Here is a 19,076-nt window from a genome sequence, read left to right on the forward strand (position 1 = left end):
GTACGTACCGCGTGGGGCACCGCTGGAACTCGACCCTTACAAAGCGAACGAGAAGGTCACAGCGTGCCACATACTGCACGGGTATGCAGTTACGTTCCGTTCTTTGTTTCCTTCGGGGTTTGGCAGACTCTCCATGGCAACCGAAACAGTGTTCCTTTGCCATGGAAAACTTCGCATCCGCCATCATTTTCTACGTGCGGTTTTGCCAGGGTAATGTTTCTTTTATTTTCTACATGTCCTGCGACCGAAAAGCCGAAAGCAATTTTATTCTACTCTAACTAAATGGAGAAAATAAAAAGGCTGAATGTATGTGGGTGTGTGTGTGATTTGGAAAATGCATGAAGTACCACCACTTACGATGTACATTTCATTTTCACACCACCACAACATTCTTCTTCACGCTTTGCTTCACCATCGTGGTGGATTTTCATTTCTTGAATTCCATTTCCGTTCCGTTTGCTACCGCTAACGTTGGTGGTGCAATTTCATTCATTGCATGGCCATCAGCGTACCCGGTAAGGGACAGCAAACAACAGAGGACACGCGTGCCGGTCCTCTTGCCCAAACACCGGTGCACGCTGGGATTGAGGGTGGACATTTTCGGGGGAAGAATATCTTTAAATTTGCTGCTAAGAATCAATGAGTTTCAAGTTCTTCAATTTAATGACATTTTTGGAAAGCAAATTACCGACCGTTTTTTGTTGTGGAGCCGGTTTTAAGTGTGCCTGTTTTAATTTTAATTCTCTCCTATAATACTGTGTTCTGAATATACATCAGACTTGTCAAATAATATCGAGAACTCCGTGACTTGGGTGTGTTACTCGACAAAAATCTCACTTGTCTACTATTATATCTGATAGTACGGAGATATGACGTAGTTCGGGACCCTACCTGCATAAAATCAGTACTGTGCTCTATTGTACGCTCAGTCCCGGAATATTGCAGCCCTGTTTGGGACTCTTTAAGCCGGACGGAGTCATACAACGATTGGAAGTCACCCAGCGATTGTCATGCATTATAATTGAACAATAAACGTAACCAAACTTCATCTGATGTATGAATGCAACAGAACTCAGCTCGTAACGTGCACGATCGTAAAAAAAACGGTTCGCAAGAAGACATTATACATTCAAACTGGGCCCAATAGAAGAAGAAAATGAGTTTGTACAGGCCGCCACTTATGTGTGGTACAGTGGCTCCATCTGGAAGCTCCTAATATAAAGATTTTTGATTTACTGTTTTACAACAACATCAAAGTTATTTCACTCAAAAAATATTCATGAAATGTCCATTAATTTGTTCTGCGCTGTCCCATTGTGCCGGTGGTGGGCCAACCGTTTCCGTCATATTCACTTCAAATTCAAATATATCACCGGGTTTTGCACTCTATATTTTGAGTCCCCATATTCTGCGCTCACCACAAAACGTTCCACGCGCTGCAGGTCCGTGCCGTGTACGTGAATATTAAAAAAGTCCCTCCCAGTCCCCTTTTTTGCCTGGTTAAATGCAGCTGCATTTTTCTGCTCACCATTAACAAGAGTAAAACCCCAACCAAACCAAAATGGAAATGGCACGCCGAACCGGGTGGCATCCCTCAAAGGCAGCACGTGTAGTGAAAGGAATTATCAACGAACCACTCTGCAACGCAGTCAGTGTGTTTTATGAATTCCGCATTTCGAGGGAATAGTTTATGCCATGCCACGGGTTTTTTTTAAGTACTTTACAAAACCGAAGAACATCTGTCCTGTCCTGCTGATGGAATAAAGGTTCCGCATGAATACACCCGGTAAAACACGGATGAATAAAACTTGAATGGAGAGTTTGAATGGAATTAAGAACACTCTGAAAAGAGTGGAAAGTTTTGCCTCCTTTCAATCATTTCCATCTCAATAAAGTACAAAAAAACACAAACACACACACACGTGCTTTCCCTATTTTGTGTTGTAAAATTAATGCTGATAAGCAAAAAGAAGAAGAGGAGGAAATATACAATGGACCCTCTCGCTTCTAGTGGATGTTCACATTGAAAGGAGTGAAAATGTTTCCAACAGATCAACCAAAGACCGAATTGGCATGGAACCGAAGGAAAAGCCGGAAAGGCGGAATTGCGTTTTCCGAAAGTTTTTGGGTAAAAGTTTTACCGAACCAAATCTTGATTACACTTGGATTAGGCCCATTATTTCCGTGTCAATAAATTTACTCCACGCTCGAACGTCTTCGACACGGGGTGTCCGGGGCGGACGGGGTGGTTTTGTGAGGTGAACCGTTTCCCGGAACCCCAAAAAACACGGAAGCGCCAAAACCAAACGTTTCATCATCGCAATCAACGCACAACGAACAAACTTATCATTGGGGGTTCCTCCCAATCGTCGGCTTGGACCACGTTGATCAAACAGAAAAGAAGGAAATCTCCCCGATAAATGCAATTTGAGGGAGGGGGTTGTGGGTTTGGTCCACAAAATTGGTTCACGGTACGAGCAAAGGCCCGGTTGGTTCGGACGATGAGATATCGGACACGATGATGTTCGATTACCGTCCCGATGGCTGGGAGGTTGGGATGGCAGACGAAATCAATTTGCGACCAACGATGACAAAGATCCACAGGGCACGGGCCGTGCCGAATCCGGTGTGAAGTATTATCTTTTATCGAAGGATTTGACCATGTGCAGCAATCGGTGCTGGTGTCCACTGGATTTCTTGCTTCCTTTAAGCTGCATCCCGGATTTGTCACCGTGGGAAATGAAAGAAGTGTTGTGTACAGACACACAAGAAAGGCGACAGCGAGCGCAAACATTCAAGCTGTTTATCTTTAAGAATGTTGGACACCATTTTCTTTGAGCTTTATTCAATGTCATAAGAAAGCTTTACGAACGAGCATCTCAAGACACCAATTTGATCCATCAATTATTGAGAAATTCACACAAAAATGTTGCAATAAAGCGGGCAAAAAACTACCATCGCCCACGAATAAGCACAACAACGGAACGATATATTCACAATCGTGACAAGAAAAGGAGCAAACGTATATTTGTGTGCGTTTTTTTTTCCTATCCGGCCCCTGTCCGGTTGAGCGAGTTGCCATCGTCGATTTTCGGTGACGAACGAACAGAAAATGGGAACAAAGTTTCAGTGTACCAAAAGAAACGAACACAGCAACACAATTGATTCTCCGGTCGCAGGCTGCTCGCAGGCTGGTCGCCCGGATCGAGGTGCTACCAAGGATGTCCGCTATTGGTCGTCGCTGTCACAATGTGCCCCCGTTACCGGCCCGTGTTTTGGATTTTATTTCTATTTTATTTATTGATTTTGTCAGCATCTTAGCTTCCTACCCGCTGTGGATCGCAGGTCGCGAAGCTGATCGTCTGCCGGAGAATCAAATTGAATAAAATATAGCCAGAAGCAGACCAGAATATAGGCACACAAAAAATAAAAAAACAAACAAAAACGCACAGATAAACACTATGGTAAGGATATCAAAGCTGGCGACAACGCGGTGTGGAAATGAGAAAAGGATAGATAACCCGCCACCGGTCACGGTTGTCGAAGCTTTACTCGAAGCGCGGCGAACGAACGCGGCAAGCGGAGAAGCGAATTAAAGAAATGCAATCAAAATCCGTTGCGCTTTACCGCCCCATACTCTCAGGCGTCGTCTTGGCACCGGCTAGAGTGAACGCACCAGAATTACCTCCCTGTCGGAGTGATGAAAAAAGGTCGGCAGAAAAAAAAATGGAATTAATTTCCAGCAGCAGCAGAAGAATCCGTACCGGATCGCCTACAAGGGGATGTTTAATTGAATGGGATCGAATTAAAATGCTCCGTTCAATTAGCAATATGAATGTGAGGCCAATTGTGTGTGGGCGCTAGGGAAAAGTGGAAAAACGTGACCACCTGGGCCTGGAAAAACGAACCCCCCTCCCCCAAGGAAAGCTGAAAAGAATTGTTGGTGATTTGATGCCCAAGCTGCATCAGTCTGGATACGTCTTTGGGGAATTAGTTGGCATTGGCTTAGTATTTGCCTTTGCCACGAGCAACACGATAAGGTCCTTATGCTACGTTCGCCTTGTCAGGCATCAGTGATCAGTCATTATGGAGTTTTAGAGGAAAGCAGATGGAAAACAGGCAAAAAAAGAACCAGAACTCATCAGCAGGTAACTGATGCTTCGCTGAAATAACGAACAGACCCTTCGGAACAAGGGATCGTTATATCGGTACCCACTATTGCCCGGAATTCGTTACTTGAACTTAATCCTTTAAGAAAACGGAACCCGGTCACCTTTCCGGACCGGTTTCCGCTCGGGCTGCCTGTATTGTGTGCGTCAAGCTTTTTGGCCCGCTTCGTCCGCTCTTTGATGTTTTAATGATCGTGTGCTGCTGAAAAGCACCGGCACCGGCGGCTTTGAGGGAATCAGCGCTTTTTGGCTTTTCGTGTCACAATCGCCCTACCACCCCTTTTGGGTGGTCCATTTTGGCGGATGGTGTGGGGTGGACGATCCGCTACTTACCGGTGAGCCAAAGTTGTGTCCGATTTCGTGTGCCAGCGTTACGTGGGATACGGCCGGTGGGACGTGTTTGCCGTAGTTGAGCAGCGTGACGATGCCGGTGTTGAGCGACTTGAGCGAACCACGGTAGTGCTGGAAGAAGAAGGAAAAAAAAACGACGGAAATGTTATGAGTTCCTTCGAAGCATTGGTTCCTATTGCATTGTATGATAGGGCAGGGCAAGTGCTTAAAATGAGCATTTTCTGTTGCTGAAAGGTGTAAGATTCCATCAACGGAGAACGAACCATGCCGAACGATGCACATTATTGGCATGAAACGAACCCACCATCGTGACGCAACTGAGAAAGAGCTTTGTGAGTGTGCTAATGAGCTGGATTGAGCAAGTTGGAGTGGAGCAAGTAAAAATAAATGTGGACTTATACTTAGCTTCTATATCTCGTTCATTATGAAACTGTTGAGAATATGGTTGAGTAAGTTTTACATATAATCGATTTCATATCACAAAAGCTGTAAATGTTCTAGTTCATCTTGAAATACTGAAGTTCAGCAGCTGATCCCAAAAAAGCTCTGGATAAATGTTTTATGAATTAGATGAATTTTAGGTTGAAATTATAAAATAAGAATCATTACAACATTCTTTTACCATTCCTTTCCATCTTTGATTCACAAGATGGCATCGTTTGCTTGTAAAACATTCTCACATTATATATTCGAAAAGCTTTCATTTTTATAGATTTCTATTTTATTTCCACTTACTCCAGCACAATCTAATTCTATTTGAAATGAGACCTAAAAATGGACCTTTCTCTCATACGTGTACTTCTTAACCCTGTATTTTGCCAAAGAGAATCGTAATGTCATTTCAACTTGAGAAGAATATAACAATGACTTTCTTGAAAATAAAAGCTCTTTCCTGGGAGTTCCACCCAATGCTGACGTGATTATGGCGTGATGCTTTCGGAAAAGCTTCCGTAAGATTTGACACTTTTCCCGCGACCTTTCGTGACGTATCGTTCGTATAGGGGAGGTATCATTTTATCTGTCATTACATTGACGAGTATTGATTTTTTTTAAGTTAAGTTAATTTAAGAAACTAAGAATTACGCTCGCGTTTTATATTTCGTAAGCCGTTTAGCTTATTAAAAGAAATCATTTCTTTAAGATCTTTTAAATCGATCACTGTTTATGCGTAGCGCTTCCTTTCCCAATCACTGACAGTCTCATCAAATTGGACAGAAATTAACGCAATCAATGTCATCGACGTTTGAAATAGCGCCCGTTTCGATGACCGACCGACCGGTTCGATGAAGCGTGCTAGTCAAATTACACACTCACCATCATCATCATCATTACCATCCATCAATTCGCTACTTGCAGCGAGCAAATTCCATTTTTCGGTTGTAGGGAAAACACTTTCCCGCCTCGAGAATGATAGATATTCTACCATCTTCCACACGCTTAATTTGTAACTCAATCGTTTCTGCTGGATTGATGTATCTTATCTTGCCAAAAAATCCCACCGTCTGGACCGCCTGATTTCGGCGTCTCGATCTTGGCCCCAAAAGTTTCTCGAGCGACCGCAACAAAACCATTCCCTCCCCGAAATACACACAAACAGTTTCCTCCTTCCGTCCCGGTCTCGGTGGCTATCGTGTGGCTAACGAGACAGCTTCATTTGGACGTAATTGAATAGAAAAACTATCAGTCATCATCGTCTTTCGGTTGTCTGCCCCCCGGGGGCACACCGTCACCGTCGGATGTGTTTGTGAAAGACTTGCGACGAGCAGGAAGCGCCTAGAATCCTCATCTCATCATCATCATGAAACACGACCTACAACCACGGAGAAGTAAGCCAAACCCAATAAAAACAACATGGCGCTTAGTTTGTTTAGGAAGGAATTGGGGTAGTGTGTGGGTGTGAGAGAAAGAGAAAGCTATAGTGGTAGATTGATTAAGTGCAGTTCGATACAAATCGAGTCTGGAAGAATCCAGGGAGGGTTGAAGTTCGTTGTGGTTCACTGTTTTGACAGCTATAGCATTCCTTTGAATTAGCGAAACCACTCTTGATCGGTTTGCCGAGCGTTGGGCGAAGGACTTTCCCTGGAATCCCTGCTGATGGTTGGTTGGTTGGTGTTGGAATTTAATCAATGCCCCACAAGGGATTTGATCGATAGCGCCAGGAATGGATAAAATTTAGAACATTGAATGTGTGTACAACCGTTCATTGTGAGAAGATTTAATTATGGGAAATGTGTGTTTTTTAAATTCTAGTAATGTGATTTGTTGGTTAAGTTTGTTGAAATGCATTGTAAATGATTCAGTGAATTCTAAAATAAGTGAGCACCGTTTACCAACTTTCCAATAACAGCTATACATGTCTGTCGAAAGAATTCCGTTTATAAGTTTAAATATTCAAAGGAAACTCAATAGGTTTCCGTCAACGAAGGGATAACAAATATATTTAACTCATCGCGCTAAAACCTGATCTACAGAACAAAAAAAGCAACCTCTTTAACGACCTTATCAGTAAATACAAGGCTGTCTAATCGTTTCACCACAATCGTCGGCGATAATCCGTTTCCTCGAGCGAAGCAAAACACCTTTTCGTTTACCGTGTTTGCTACCGTTATGCTTTCGCCGACGAAAGGAAAATCACTCTAAGTAGGTAAAAAGAGAGACAGGAAAAAAAACGAAAGAGAAAGAAACAACTCCATAAAAACCAGAACTTTAAAAATGTGCCACCGCAACCAGGTGTGTTCGTAATTATAATCCCTTTTTTTACTCCTTTTTGGGCAGCTCTGCCAGGCGTTAATCAAACACGAATATAACAAGACGATTCGCTGTAGAAGATCGGTAGTCCCGAATGTGCAGAGGACTGTCGTTTCGGTTTTCCAACGCCTTTACGATTGCGGCATCCCGTGCATCTAATTAAAGCAGGCCGGGCCGTGTGTTTCCATCCCAACCTTTTTTCTTCCACGTCGGTGGCTCATCCAGGGTTTCGCTCATTAGCCACCTTCACATTGTCTCCCGGTTGGTGGCGATGACTTTCGGTCGGCACATTTCGGTCGGACCTTCTGCCGAATTGGTACGCCGAAACGATGGTGGATAAATTAGAAACAAAAGTCAGGGCGAAATAAAAGCGAGGATAGTCCACCCAGTGTTATCGCTTGCACCATCCGTGAGAAGAAGGAAAACGAAATGGAACTGATTAGCAACCGGACCGGACAATCTCATTTCATTTCCAGGGGGGATTTTTTTTTCTTTCGTTTTCGTCTTGTATTGTTTCGAAGATGATGCAAGAATTGAGAATCCTTTTGAATCCTTTTTAATGATTTCTTGTTGAATTTTTAGTTTTGTTTTAGCTTAGACTACTGTCTCTGTGGCTAGACAAGGTTTTGTGTTGCACTGTTGCTGTCTATGGTTTAGGAGCAGCGCTCAACTGGCAGTGGAATCAACTTCAAGTGCTGTGTATTTAATGATTTGGGGCATTCCAGCACAAAGAACTATGTTATCATTAGGGAAAACAATGAGAAACTTTTAATTCTGAGATTAAAAGGCAAAGTTAGAGAACTAGTTTCTAACGCTGTTCTGCAAAGATAAAAACATTGAAGAAAAAAGATACAAACGTTCAGTGTAAATTTAGAAGTGAGTGTAACATCTCACTCATGAAGCACGTGAGTTATATAACTCATTTATGAATGAATTTCTTCACGATTTCAGCTCTCATATGACGGGTAGATAGGGAGTCAAGTAAAAGAACAATAGAAATAGCTCAATATCGGACAATTGACAGTACAAATGTCTTATAACTACTCTATTTGAAGATTTAGGTTTTACTAATTTATTAGTAATGAAATTGTCACAAATTTAATGCTCATAGCGTAAAACTTACGATTGTCACAGGAAATATAAGGATTGAAGGATAAATTTCCTATTCCAACATGTACTAAATGAACATCTAATGTACAAAAAATATGCAAGACTACACGAGCCACTGGACCGACCATGTAATACTAATATAAGTCTTTGCGAACATATTCATTAAATTAAGTTCCTTCGTTGCTTAGGTCGAGATTTTCTCATTATAAATGATGAACCGTACCTGGTACCCAATACCAGTGGGTACGGTGCAAATATTCCCATAAATAAATAGTACACGCACTTCCGCTGTCCGTACGGAGCACGAACGAAGCGAATCCACCGGCGACTGTGGGGCTATTTTTCTTAATTTGTTTGATTTCTGCAACGTTCGTTTATTTTTAATTAGACCCCACAATCGTACACCACCACTAGCACCAATTTCCCGTCGCTCGCTTTTACTAAAACGAAACCAAAAATTGCGCATAAATGGTACAAATATCCGGCAATGGTTCATACAAAACGCCGTGTTTCTCGTACTCCCGTCGGACGGCTTGGTATCATACCACGAGTCCGGGGCCGGCTGGACTTCTAGCCATTCATCCAGTCGATCTTGGGGCCATTTTCTTTCCCTTAAATTCAACGCGACCAAACACAAAAACACACAGCCGAGCCCGGGCAAAAGTGAATCAGCACTGCGGGTGTAGTTGCGGGGTTTCTTATGCTGGGTGGATGGTTTGGAAAATAAATAAGCGCCTGCAACGGTTCAATTCGCGTAACTTTCACCGGCGGTCACCGGTGGGTGGCCATTCAGCTTGGGCTGCTGCCCTACTTCCCTACCACTGGGCGCTGTCGGCAGGATGCGTATAATTCAATTATACACTAAATGGAGCTTTGAGGCGTGAACTGACGGACTCGGACCATCATTTGTAATCGAATTTCGCACAGAGTTTGTACTTAAATGGTAAGCGTACAAATACATGCGGAGTGGCGTAGGAATGAGGAACGATACTTTCCGGGCGGCTTCTTTGTGGTTCAACGAGAATGTTGTTGTGGTGTTGTTGCGTTGTGTAATCAAATGCAGTAAAAAAGTGGTCGTAAATCATGTTGGTTGGAAATTAATAATTCACTTGCAAGTTCGAGGTTCAGGCAGTAGTCATATCACTGAGAAATATAATCTTGGATCAATTTGGCTCTATGCTCGATTTTAATATGAAGACCTATTGATATGAACGGTTATAAATTTTATTTACAGCGGATTTTGTAGTACAAACATCAAACTTGGATCAGTTTGTGACTAATTTAAAAATTAAATTAGGATCTATTGTGCTAATTTTGATATCTTTCTCCTTTTGTGGAATTTTTGGAACCTGAAATCGACTCTATGAGCTGTACGACGAACTCACTGTCGTACAGCGGAATAGACTTGCCATGATCCGGTGGGCCGGTCATGTCATGAGAATGACACCCAGGACGACCCAACCGGTAAAGTCTTTTTCGCGTCGTCCATACGGACGGAGGTGCTGTGGTAGTCCCAAATTGTGAAAACTTTGAAAATAATTGCTTTCAATTTGCAAAAGTATCAACAAATAGGAAAGGATTCCAGATTTATCCTTACTCGGGCTAGTTAAACTTGAAGCCCGAATCTAAAAAGAATCTAATTTAAACATTTTTACTCGAAAACCCCGTATACGATCAATTTGGTTATGACACAGTAACAATTGTACATGTAGTATCCAATGATCCTTGAATATCTTAAAACAATTATAGCAAAAAAAAACCTCTAATTTAGTTTATATATTATGCATCATCTCGTCGTACGGCCACCACCGCCACCACCGGAACGAGTACCGAAGCAAACCAACAAAAGTTGCCAAATTATGATGATCCACGGGTGTTATAATGTTTTATTCTTCAATTTTGCTACCCCGGTTCCGGATGCATTCGTTACACCCACGGATTCCAGTGATCGGTTTCGGCAGTAGGTTCGGGCGGGAAGAAGGAATGATGCATAATTAATGAAGCACGGGAAAAGAAACATAAACTCCCGGGCAGCCGGGTAGGGAACATCCTCACCGCTGAATGTTGCTGAAGCGTAAAAGTTTGACGCAAAGTTTACCTTTTCAAAAGCTGAGAACAGTAATTAAAACTAAAAGCATTAAATTCGATCCGGTGCGCAGCGCGATCACTCATAAAACGACACCAGACGGTGTGTAATAAACATTATTACACAGGGCTTTAATTATTCTGTATTTGTTAACGGTTTTGTGCTAAAAGTAGCATCCTCAGTAGGCGATTCTTTTAGGCAGTTGTTGCTATCCAGAAAATAAAACAGAATCATGGCTTTATTGTAAAGTTTCTCTTAATTTGCACCTACACTAAACTGTGACTGTGCCCGAACTGATGGAAAGTTTTTATTTTTGACACAAACATTCTCACCTGTCCGTCCAATGCCCGTAGCAAAACTCAAATTACCACATCCTTGAACCCTTGTGCTCTGTGTGTTCAAGAATCTTGCTGCGAACAAAAAACACCACCAGCAACACACAAGTGTCACACGAGGGTCGCCCAAGATTTGGGTTAAGATTTTTCCGTTTATCTGCCCCTCCAAACACAGCCCCACACTCAGGGCTCCCAGTTTATCTTTTACTTTTCAATTTACTTGCCCCGCACGAAGGTGGCGGTACGGGCGATATGCACACATTTGCTCTGGCTGCCACACAAGGGTATCACACTCCGTCGCCTATCGTTTCAGTGGCACTTGTCATGCAAGCATTCATTCAAGACTCGTACCTTCTTTATCCTTTCGCCGTGGGCGGGACGGTGTACGGACGCTTCAAACAAATACTACGTACAATTACACGCAAGGTATGGCTGAGCCCCTGGACGCTGGTACGAGGGACGGAGACGCAGTTGTCAAACATTTGTGCCACACTTCGTTGTTAATTGTTTTTGTTTGTATCATCCCCTGTGGTGGACTGGGTCGCGGCAGTACGCCATCGCTACGTGCACGCATCCGTACACGCTCGGTACGGTACGTGTTCTTTAACCGAGTTTGCAAAACAAGCCCAGAAGAAAAGTAGGCGTAAAAAGAGGGGGGGGAGAAAATCCTGCTGTTGGCCCATTGAACGTGCCGGAATGGTTTCCAACGTTGTTTATGATCTCCCTTTAGTGGGCAGAAGATGCAACTCTGGCAAGATGTGACAAATGCTGCAAGGAGGAAACCCGCATGATGGCATAAAAGTCACACCGCAGCCAACACACGCGCACGGCAATGGAAAGTTTAAGGGGGTAGTACACTTGGTAAGTTTCACCATTTAGGGTGTTGTAATATTTAATTTTTGTTTTTCCTGTGCCTACTTTATCGTACAACTGAGCCAAAGTTCGTAAGTCATTCCTTTCCGAAGTAATCGTGGGGAATCAAATCATGAAACATCGCGTTATCGTTTGGACGATCCGCGTCAAAATTCCCGTAGCAAGAACTGACTATCCGGCTACGTTGTCAAATTAAATCTAGTAGGCCAGAAATGGCAGGCATGAACTAAAAGGTCGTTATGCCTTGAAGAGAGATAGAGAGAAGTTTTAAAATATTGTAGACTTAAAATCCTAAAATGATTAGCTGCTTGCGTGAAATTTATGTATCTTATTTGAATATCTTAACGTTATCTAGTTGTCATTTTATGATATACAAATAGTTACAATGTAATCCAAAAATGCTATGTACAAGGACAGATAGCTTATTCAAAATTAAAAAAAACATGTTGTTTTTGTTAAATAATCCTTATTTTTATTATACATTTATGATTATCATTCAAAATACCCCTAAAATCACACCTTATTATGCCGCCAGAGTATATTACCCCCTTAAGAACAGGAAAGGAAAACAATCCTTCACATTTTTTTGGCGCTAGTAAAGAAAGGTCAACAAAAGGGCACACAGAATGGCACGTTAGGAACAAAGAACGCATTTGTTGGGACAGGTAGGTTATTAAAGCAGCAGGGCTCGTGACTTAAAAAGCCAAGGTGTTTTCTTTTTATTTTATGTTATGTTCCTAACATCAATCAGGATGCGCAAAATGATCATAACCAGGCAACGAAAGAAGCAAAACTCATATCCTCTCAGCAAAGCGCTAAGGTGCGTTTGCGAATCAAAGAATGGGTTGGCACAGTTTAACCGGCAAGACTGGAACAGATATAAATGTTGGGAAAGTCTCTAACGCACCATCCTTCCGGCAAGGGGCATGGAATGTAAATAATTTATTACCTATGGCCGATATTGATTTGTTGCAAAGCAACATTGTTGTGTTCATGTGCGAAGCGTGAAGAAAGAATTTTTTTTATTATGGACAAAAAAGGAAACAAAGTGTTGAGAACACTAAAACACTAACACTATCAAAGCTGTACACAAGTCCTTTAAGCCAAAGGTGGTATACGGTGAATTCCGTCCATTGAGACACGTTTGTGGCTATCCTCTTTTAAAGACCTTGCACGTAAGCCAAAAGAATATCATTGCACATGAGCTGCTTTAACTTTTTTTTTCTATGCAAGAAACTCCGCCACTCGATGAAGCGTTCAAATGGGAAGGAACGCTCGTACACCGTCCACTCGACGGCACGGTACCATTAATCAACGGTTGGCCGTGCATCCCAGGGGACGAATTCCGTAATGGAGAAAAAGCGGAAAAGTTTTCATTTCAATTTATGTGACTTGCAACGTCCCGTGCCTCCGAGCCCTGCGACGGTGCCACATTCTCCCGTGGGAAACCACGCTTAGACCACCCTGTTTTCCCCATTAACCTATCGTGCGTTCAATTCATGACCTTTTGTAACCACCGCTTTTTCACACAGTGCCAGCAAGCATTCCAGCGTTCATTTGCGGCCAGCGTTGGCATCGGCCTGGTACCACTCCCGGTGAAGGAATAAAACACACGAAAACAAATAAAAATTTGCCGAAAAATTGAGAAGCTTGGCAGCATGTCAAAGATTTGTCAGTTGTGAAAGAAAGAGGGAGAGAGGGAGAAGGAGAGAGAGAGATAAGGGCAAAGGCACGCATTTGTTCGCAATGTTCGCCCAACAGCAACACACGTGTTTGTTTGCGTTCATTTTTTAACGCTTCAAGTTACACAAATCGATTCTCGTACGCATGGTAGACAGCGGAAGCAACCCTTCACTCATGCTGTCCTTCACTTCACTGACACGCGTATGGAGTAAAGAGGCAAACGAGATTACCCTTACCCGGTACGATTCGATTAGTGTATCAGGTGTGCTCTGCCAGTGGCGAACGAAAAGGAAAACCCCCCCCAAAGTCCCGTGGGACAACCGTGTACCGCATGGTGCGGATAAATGATGGGCAACCAAGTTTCGCATCTTATTTGATTTCGTTATAAAATATTACTAACAAATGTCAGCTTTACAGCTACTTCGGATGTGCGGGCGCCCGAGGCGTGTCAACGTTCGCCGAGACCGATGGACGGGATGGATAAAAAGACGATTAGCGATCACATTAGGCGCGCTAGACGTTGGAAAACCTTTACGCGTGCGTGTACGAGCGCTTTTACGAGCCTTATTAATGTTAATAAAATCCAACATTGTGCCAAAGAGCAGTTGGTTGGTTGGTTGGTTGGGATGCCATCAAGATGATTTTGTTTCCACGAATAAAGATTCCATCTTGAGGCGTTTATTTATGGGGGTTGAAAATTTGGGTCTCATGTCGTACTTTAAGTTGAAATTCACAAGTAATATATCTTAATGGAAATAAGTATTAAGCAGGAAAGCAAAAATCCTTAAGGATATTGAGGAGAAATATAATCAAAGTTAATTGAAGAATTATTAATTAAAATTAAATTAAAATCATTTTTAAATAGTTATGCACTATTTACTATTATTATTAGTTCGATACTCTTATTAGTTCGATTTCTTTTTTGTATTTGAAGATTAATAGGAAGATATTGACACGCGAGTTTGTTTCTTGGTAACATTACGGGTATATAATGATAGCTCACAACGCAAATTAAAAGAGATTTATATTTTACAACTTCTCCTGTGAGAATCCTTAATCGTAAAATCGTAAAGAAAAATCGTAAAATATGACGCTGACTTTTCTGCTGAAACTCCTTTCTTTAGTTTTTAATTAAGAGTTAAACCTTGAGTTAAAAAACTACTTTTTGTTGTACAACTAGTGCTATTAAGCATAATGTGCGAGATGTGTGTTTCCAATCACTTCATATGAGCTCAATGTCCATAATGTTCAATGTACTCTAAATTCATCCGATCCGATCAACTCACACCCCGTACTACTACTGCAATTTAATTCTAGTCATCATTTGACAAAGAGATTACATGTCTGCAAAAGCACACCCATCCACCAGTACTGCGCAAATTGTTTAGGCTTCCGTTCGGCTACATGTAAGGGTTTACCTCTGCCTGGGAGTTGGACATAATCCGGCATACTCATACCATAGTTACCTCGCCAAAGCCCGCAGGTGTATTCTTCCCAATGGAAATGAATTGCCGTCGCCAGGGAAGAATAGAGAATGTGTCGAAACACTGTGCGGTTGCCCGTGGCAACGTGTGCATCCCTAGCAAGCATGGTACGAGCTTTCCGCGGCTTCACTTGCTTCTTCCTTGTCACAGCATCACGTCATCACACTGAAAGCGGAGGATGCAGTACCGGCGTATGAACGGTCCGTCTATTTTGTTGCAAATTTTTTCGTCTCCTTCTGCTGCCACTGGGCCACTTGCCATGTCTCGGTACAAACCCGTAGGAATTTTATTATTGCTTTTGGCCTTTTTTGCAGCACTGCTTGTTGTGGGTGTATGTTCGTTACATGCGCTATGCTTTCGCACCCAGTCGACGGTGTAGTCGCTTCCGGCGGATGTGATGTGCATTTTAATAAATAAATACACTCTTCCGTGGATGGTACTATAAAAAAGTTCTGTTTTCTCCAGGACTGTAACCTTTTTTTTCAGACGGTTATTACGCCCAGCATAGCACCAGCTTTTCTCACCTGACAAGGAACGTTTCGTGTGTGTATGTGTAGGTAACGTTAGAAGGTGCATCGATAGAGAAGGTTTTTACATTTTTTACGATCCCGGTTGTATCATTCACGATTCTCACAAGGCCAATACCCTAGCGCGGCAAGCCAGTAGCTGCTAGTTGTCTAGACTGGAATGGAAATTATTTTTTCCTTCCCGAAAGACATTGATTTGTTGTTGATTGTGACTCACAGCTGCTCACAGCAGGAAGTTCATTCCTATACAGTTAGTTTTTTAGCACAGAAAGAGCATTAAAAGCACCATCTGGGAAATTGGGTGTGAAAAAAGATGCTCAACAAGCGTAATACCTTTTAGATAGACCATCAAAAAACTACGACAATACGTAGAACTGTGAAATACATCCAACTTTTTTCGTGGAAACTCGGTTAGGAAAGAACTCAGGTGTATTAGGATCGAATTCCACGAACAATATTGTCTTCATTTTCCTGCTGAACTGCAAGTACTTTTTGTTGCATCTGACCATACACACTTTTGTATCAAATTATGTGAAATATACAGCCGTGATTTTTTTAATGTTTCTACAACAAGTTAAACACCAATGGAAACCTGGTCGTTGCCATGGCTCAGTCGAAACTGCATATATGACACTGTACTCCACATGAGGAGTGTTATAGACACGCAACTAGCAAACATTCAAACCAATCTGCTATGTGCAATGTGCATGTGAATTCTAGCAGCTGTGGGTAATTATTTCTAGTAACAAGTTCTAGGTGTTCTAGGTTATAGAAGCCTTTATTTACCCAACAAGGTGTTATAGAGCTTGACCTGCAGATCGTCATAGACGTCATAGATCGTCATTTCGTATAATTTCTCTCATGAGATGTCATGAGTAATGAGTGAGTAGATGAGTGATAATAAAAAGGAAGGACAGTGAGCGTTGCGCAGGATTAGCGTTTGACCAAGGTCTGTGCAGAATAGAGGTCGAGTAATATAGAGCAATTTGACAAGTAGCCAAAAGTTCGTTACACGTGATTTGACGTTTGGACGCCCTTTTCCATTTAAATGTTTTGTGTGTAGTTGTGTTGATTAAACGGGCCGGGATTAAATAGCAACAAGATTTTTATTATTTTAGATTTGGTTGGAAATTTGTGCAGCTGTTTTTCGATTTTAGTCCGGAGTAAAATCTGCAGATCTTATTGGCGATTGGTGTAAGGAATGATTGGTGTTCAAGGCAGATGAAAAGGCAGAGAATCAGATTTTGTAAAGCGATCATTTGGCAACGAGTAGGTGAGGCGCTTCACATATGAGGAAGAGGATGAGGCTCATCATATCTCCCGGTACACAGTACGACGAGAAAGTCCGGTACCGTGTGATCAACCCTTGGTTCAGAACACTACTAGGTGATGACCACACACCACTTTATAAAACCGTCAACAGTTTGCTGTTTTGACTAAAGGCATTCAAGTAGGCTAGACGCAAGGAATCTTACACGGGCGACCAAACGTCAAATGAAATCCAAAATGGCGAACCTCTATCTTGGCTATTACTAGACCTCTATCCTACACAGACCTTGCGTTTGACACAAAAAAAACGAGCAAGTAGTTTCTTACACTGTTAAAAAGAACATAACAAAACATATTTTCACATAACAAATCATTTTCATGCTATTTACGTTATTTCTATTTCTAAAACGCAATTGTGAATAAAATTATTAATTATGCTTATTGCACTAAAAAAACTGTGCACTGAAGAATATTGGACTAAAGGATTCCTATCCAATTTCTATCGCAGTTTTAACTCTTAGTCACATCCCAGTAGAAACGAGTGGAAATATTTCGAAAAATTTTACAATTATAACTTTTCATTTAACAGCCACATGTTTTTGTGTATCTGTGAGGTTGCCATCGCCCTGCACGGGCGCACAGCCCGCAACCATTTACTAATTAGTACTTTCTACATGACGAATATGGTTTCACTTCCGGTCATTGATGGGAATAGTTTTTGCACCGTGCCACACAGGTGTTACTAAGCAATACTTCCTACCATCCCTCCAATCACCCCTTGCGGAGGTTGTTTTGGTTAATGTTTGTAGTTTGTTTACCTGTTTGTACCTTCTGTTCCCGTGGTGAAGGTGACTTCTACTAGGTGAAACTTTCACAATTAGTACATTTTTCTCAATCACACCCGTTGACCCTTGTTATTGCCAACCACACAAACACACACACATATACAGGAAAAGGGTGTGAAAGTTGAACTCCCGGAAGGCATTACATCGACACATTTCGGTGTCGGTACAATTTGGTCAACTAGTTTTAAACCCGAAGTTGTGATCGTAGTGTGCGAAAAAAAGGTTGTCACCCTGACGACGGTCATGTGGCCCATATATGTGCGAGTGTGTGCGTGTGTGTTGTAGTAGTGTCCTTTCTGTGTTCTTTTCTGGGTGTTGCATTTTACTACCTTCAGTGTAAACGTAAATCAAATCCCAACGAAGTATGATGGGTGAGCGAGTGTTGGTGCGTCGTTCCTGCTGGTGTGTTGGTGACTCTGTCCATCTGACGGTGTTGGGCTGAACAATCGCTAACCGAAAACCGACGAGGTAGCCAGCTATCATAACTAACCGCCTCTGGAGGGTAGTAAATTATCATTTCTGTCCATAAAAGTTGTATGGATGACTCTATTCGATTCTCGTAGCTGTTCTCATGCCCCTGTTGTATTTTTTTTTTTGCTGTAGTTGTGGTTTTGAATTTACCCTTTTTACTTGCACACTGCTGCTCTTGAAGCACTCGGTACGTCAGTGGCAGTACTGCCACTGTTTCACGTGGCAACCACTATCTGTATTGTGCCACCGTCACTGACGACGCTTGGTCAGTGAGTGTTGCAATGTTGCTGGCTGGTTCGCACGACGTTACGATGAAGTATTTAGGGGATTTTATTTTTCTTTGTCCCGTCCTCCCAACCCGGGATAAGGACGGCGTCACCCAACGTGATGGTACTGTGCTCACGGTGAGGGTTGGTTTTCGATTCAGGCAGGGCTAAAGGTTGCCATAAATTTACTAGCGCCACAATCCGCTCGAATAGCGCACACGGGTACGGCACAACGGTAGTTTTGGCCGGAATGGCCAATCTTGACTCGCAATCGCAAATGGCGTTGACGACCGTCAGCTCAACTTACTGCTCCTTCCGGCAAGCTTCTTGAAGACGATGTGGAAAATCGGGCAGGAAAATTCGCGCATTATACTACCCTGCTCTTCACTTTCATCCCTCTCTTTATCTCTCACTTTTTCTCTCTCTTTTTCTCTCCTCCTCACACCATTATTGCCTCTCGCGCGCAGAAATGATGACAATGGTGGGTCGTTTTCTTGCCAAAGTCAGCCACTTTTCCATTCACATTTCTCACCTCACCTCACATAAAAGCTCTGGCCGCGCTCCGCAAAGCTCGACATTCCGGCAAACATTTACGCATCGTACGGAAGATGCTTGCCGTGGATTGGATGCTATATAGCACCATGTCACGGACCAAGCATGGGGTGTAGTAGCCTCCGGCAAGCAGTAATTCAGCCGTTCGGGATGCGAAAAATGTCCGCGAGCCAAATAAATCACTATCGATCGACACTGGTAGATATCAGCATCGGGCCACCCGGACGTGAGTTGTATGAGTGTGTGTGTATGGAGAGGCTGCGGTTTGTTCGTGCCTGCTCGCACACGAATGTGCCAAACCGCTCCT

General features: G+C 42.6%; 1 protein-coding gene across 1 annotated transcript in view; it reads right to left on the reverse strand.

The window, feature by feature from the left end:
- The window catches only part of LOC128301286 (uncharacterized), a 160,884-nt gene that overhangs the window by 10,754 nt on the left and 131,054 nt on the right, over positions 1–19,076 (reverse strand). The window contains exon 8 of the mRNA XM_053037688.1: positions 4,503–4,631. Coding sequence (XP_052893648.1) covers positions 4,503–4,631 — 129 coding nt within the window. The remainder of the gene's footprint in view (positions 1–4,502; positions 4,632–19,076) is intronic.

The sequence above is a fragment of the Anopheles moucheti genome, chromosome 2, assembly GCF_943734755.1.
Source record: "Anopheles moucheti chromosome 2, idAnoMoucSN_F20_07, whole genome shotgun sequence".
NCBI lineage: Eukaryota > Metazoa > Arthropoda > Insecta > Diptera > Culicidae > Anopheles > Anopheles moucheti.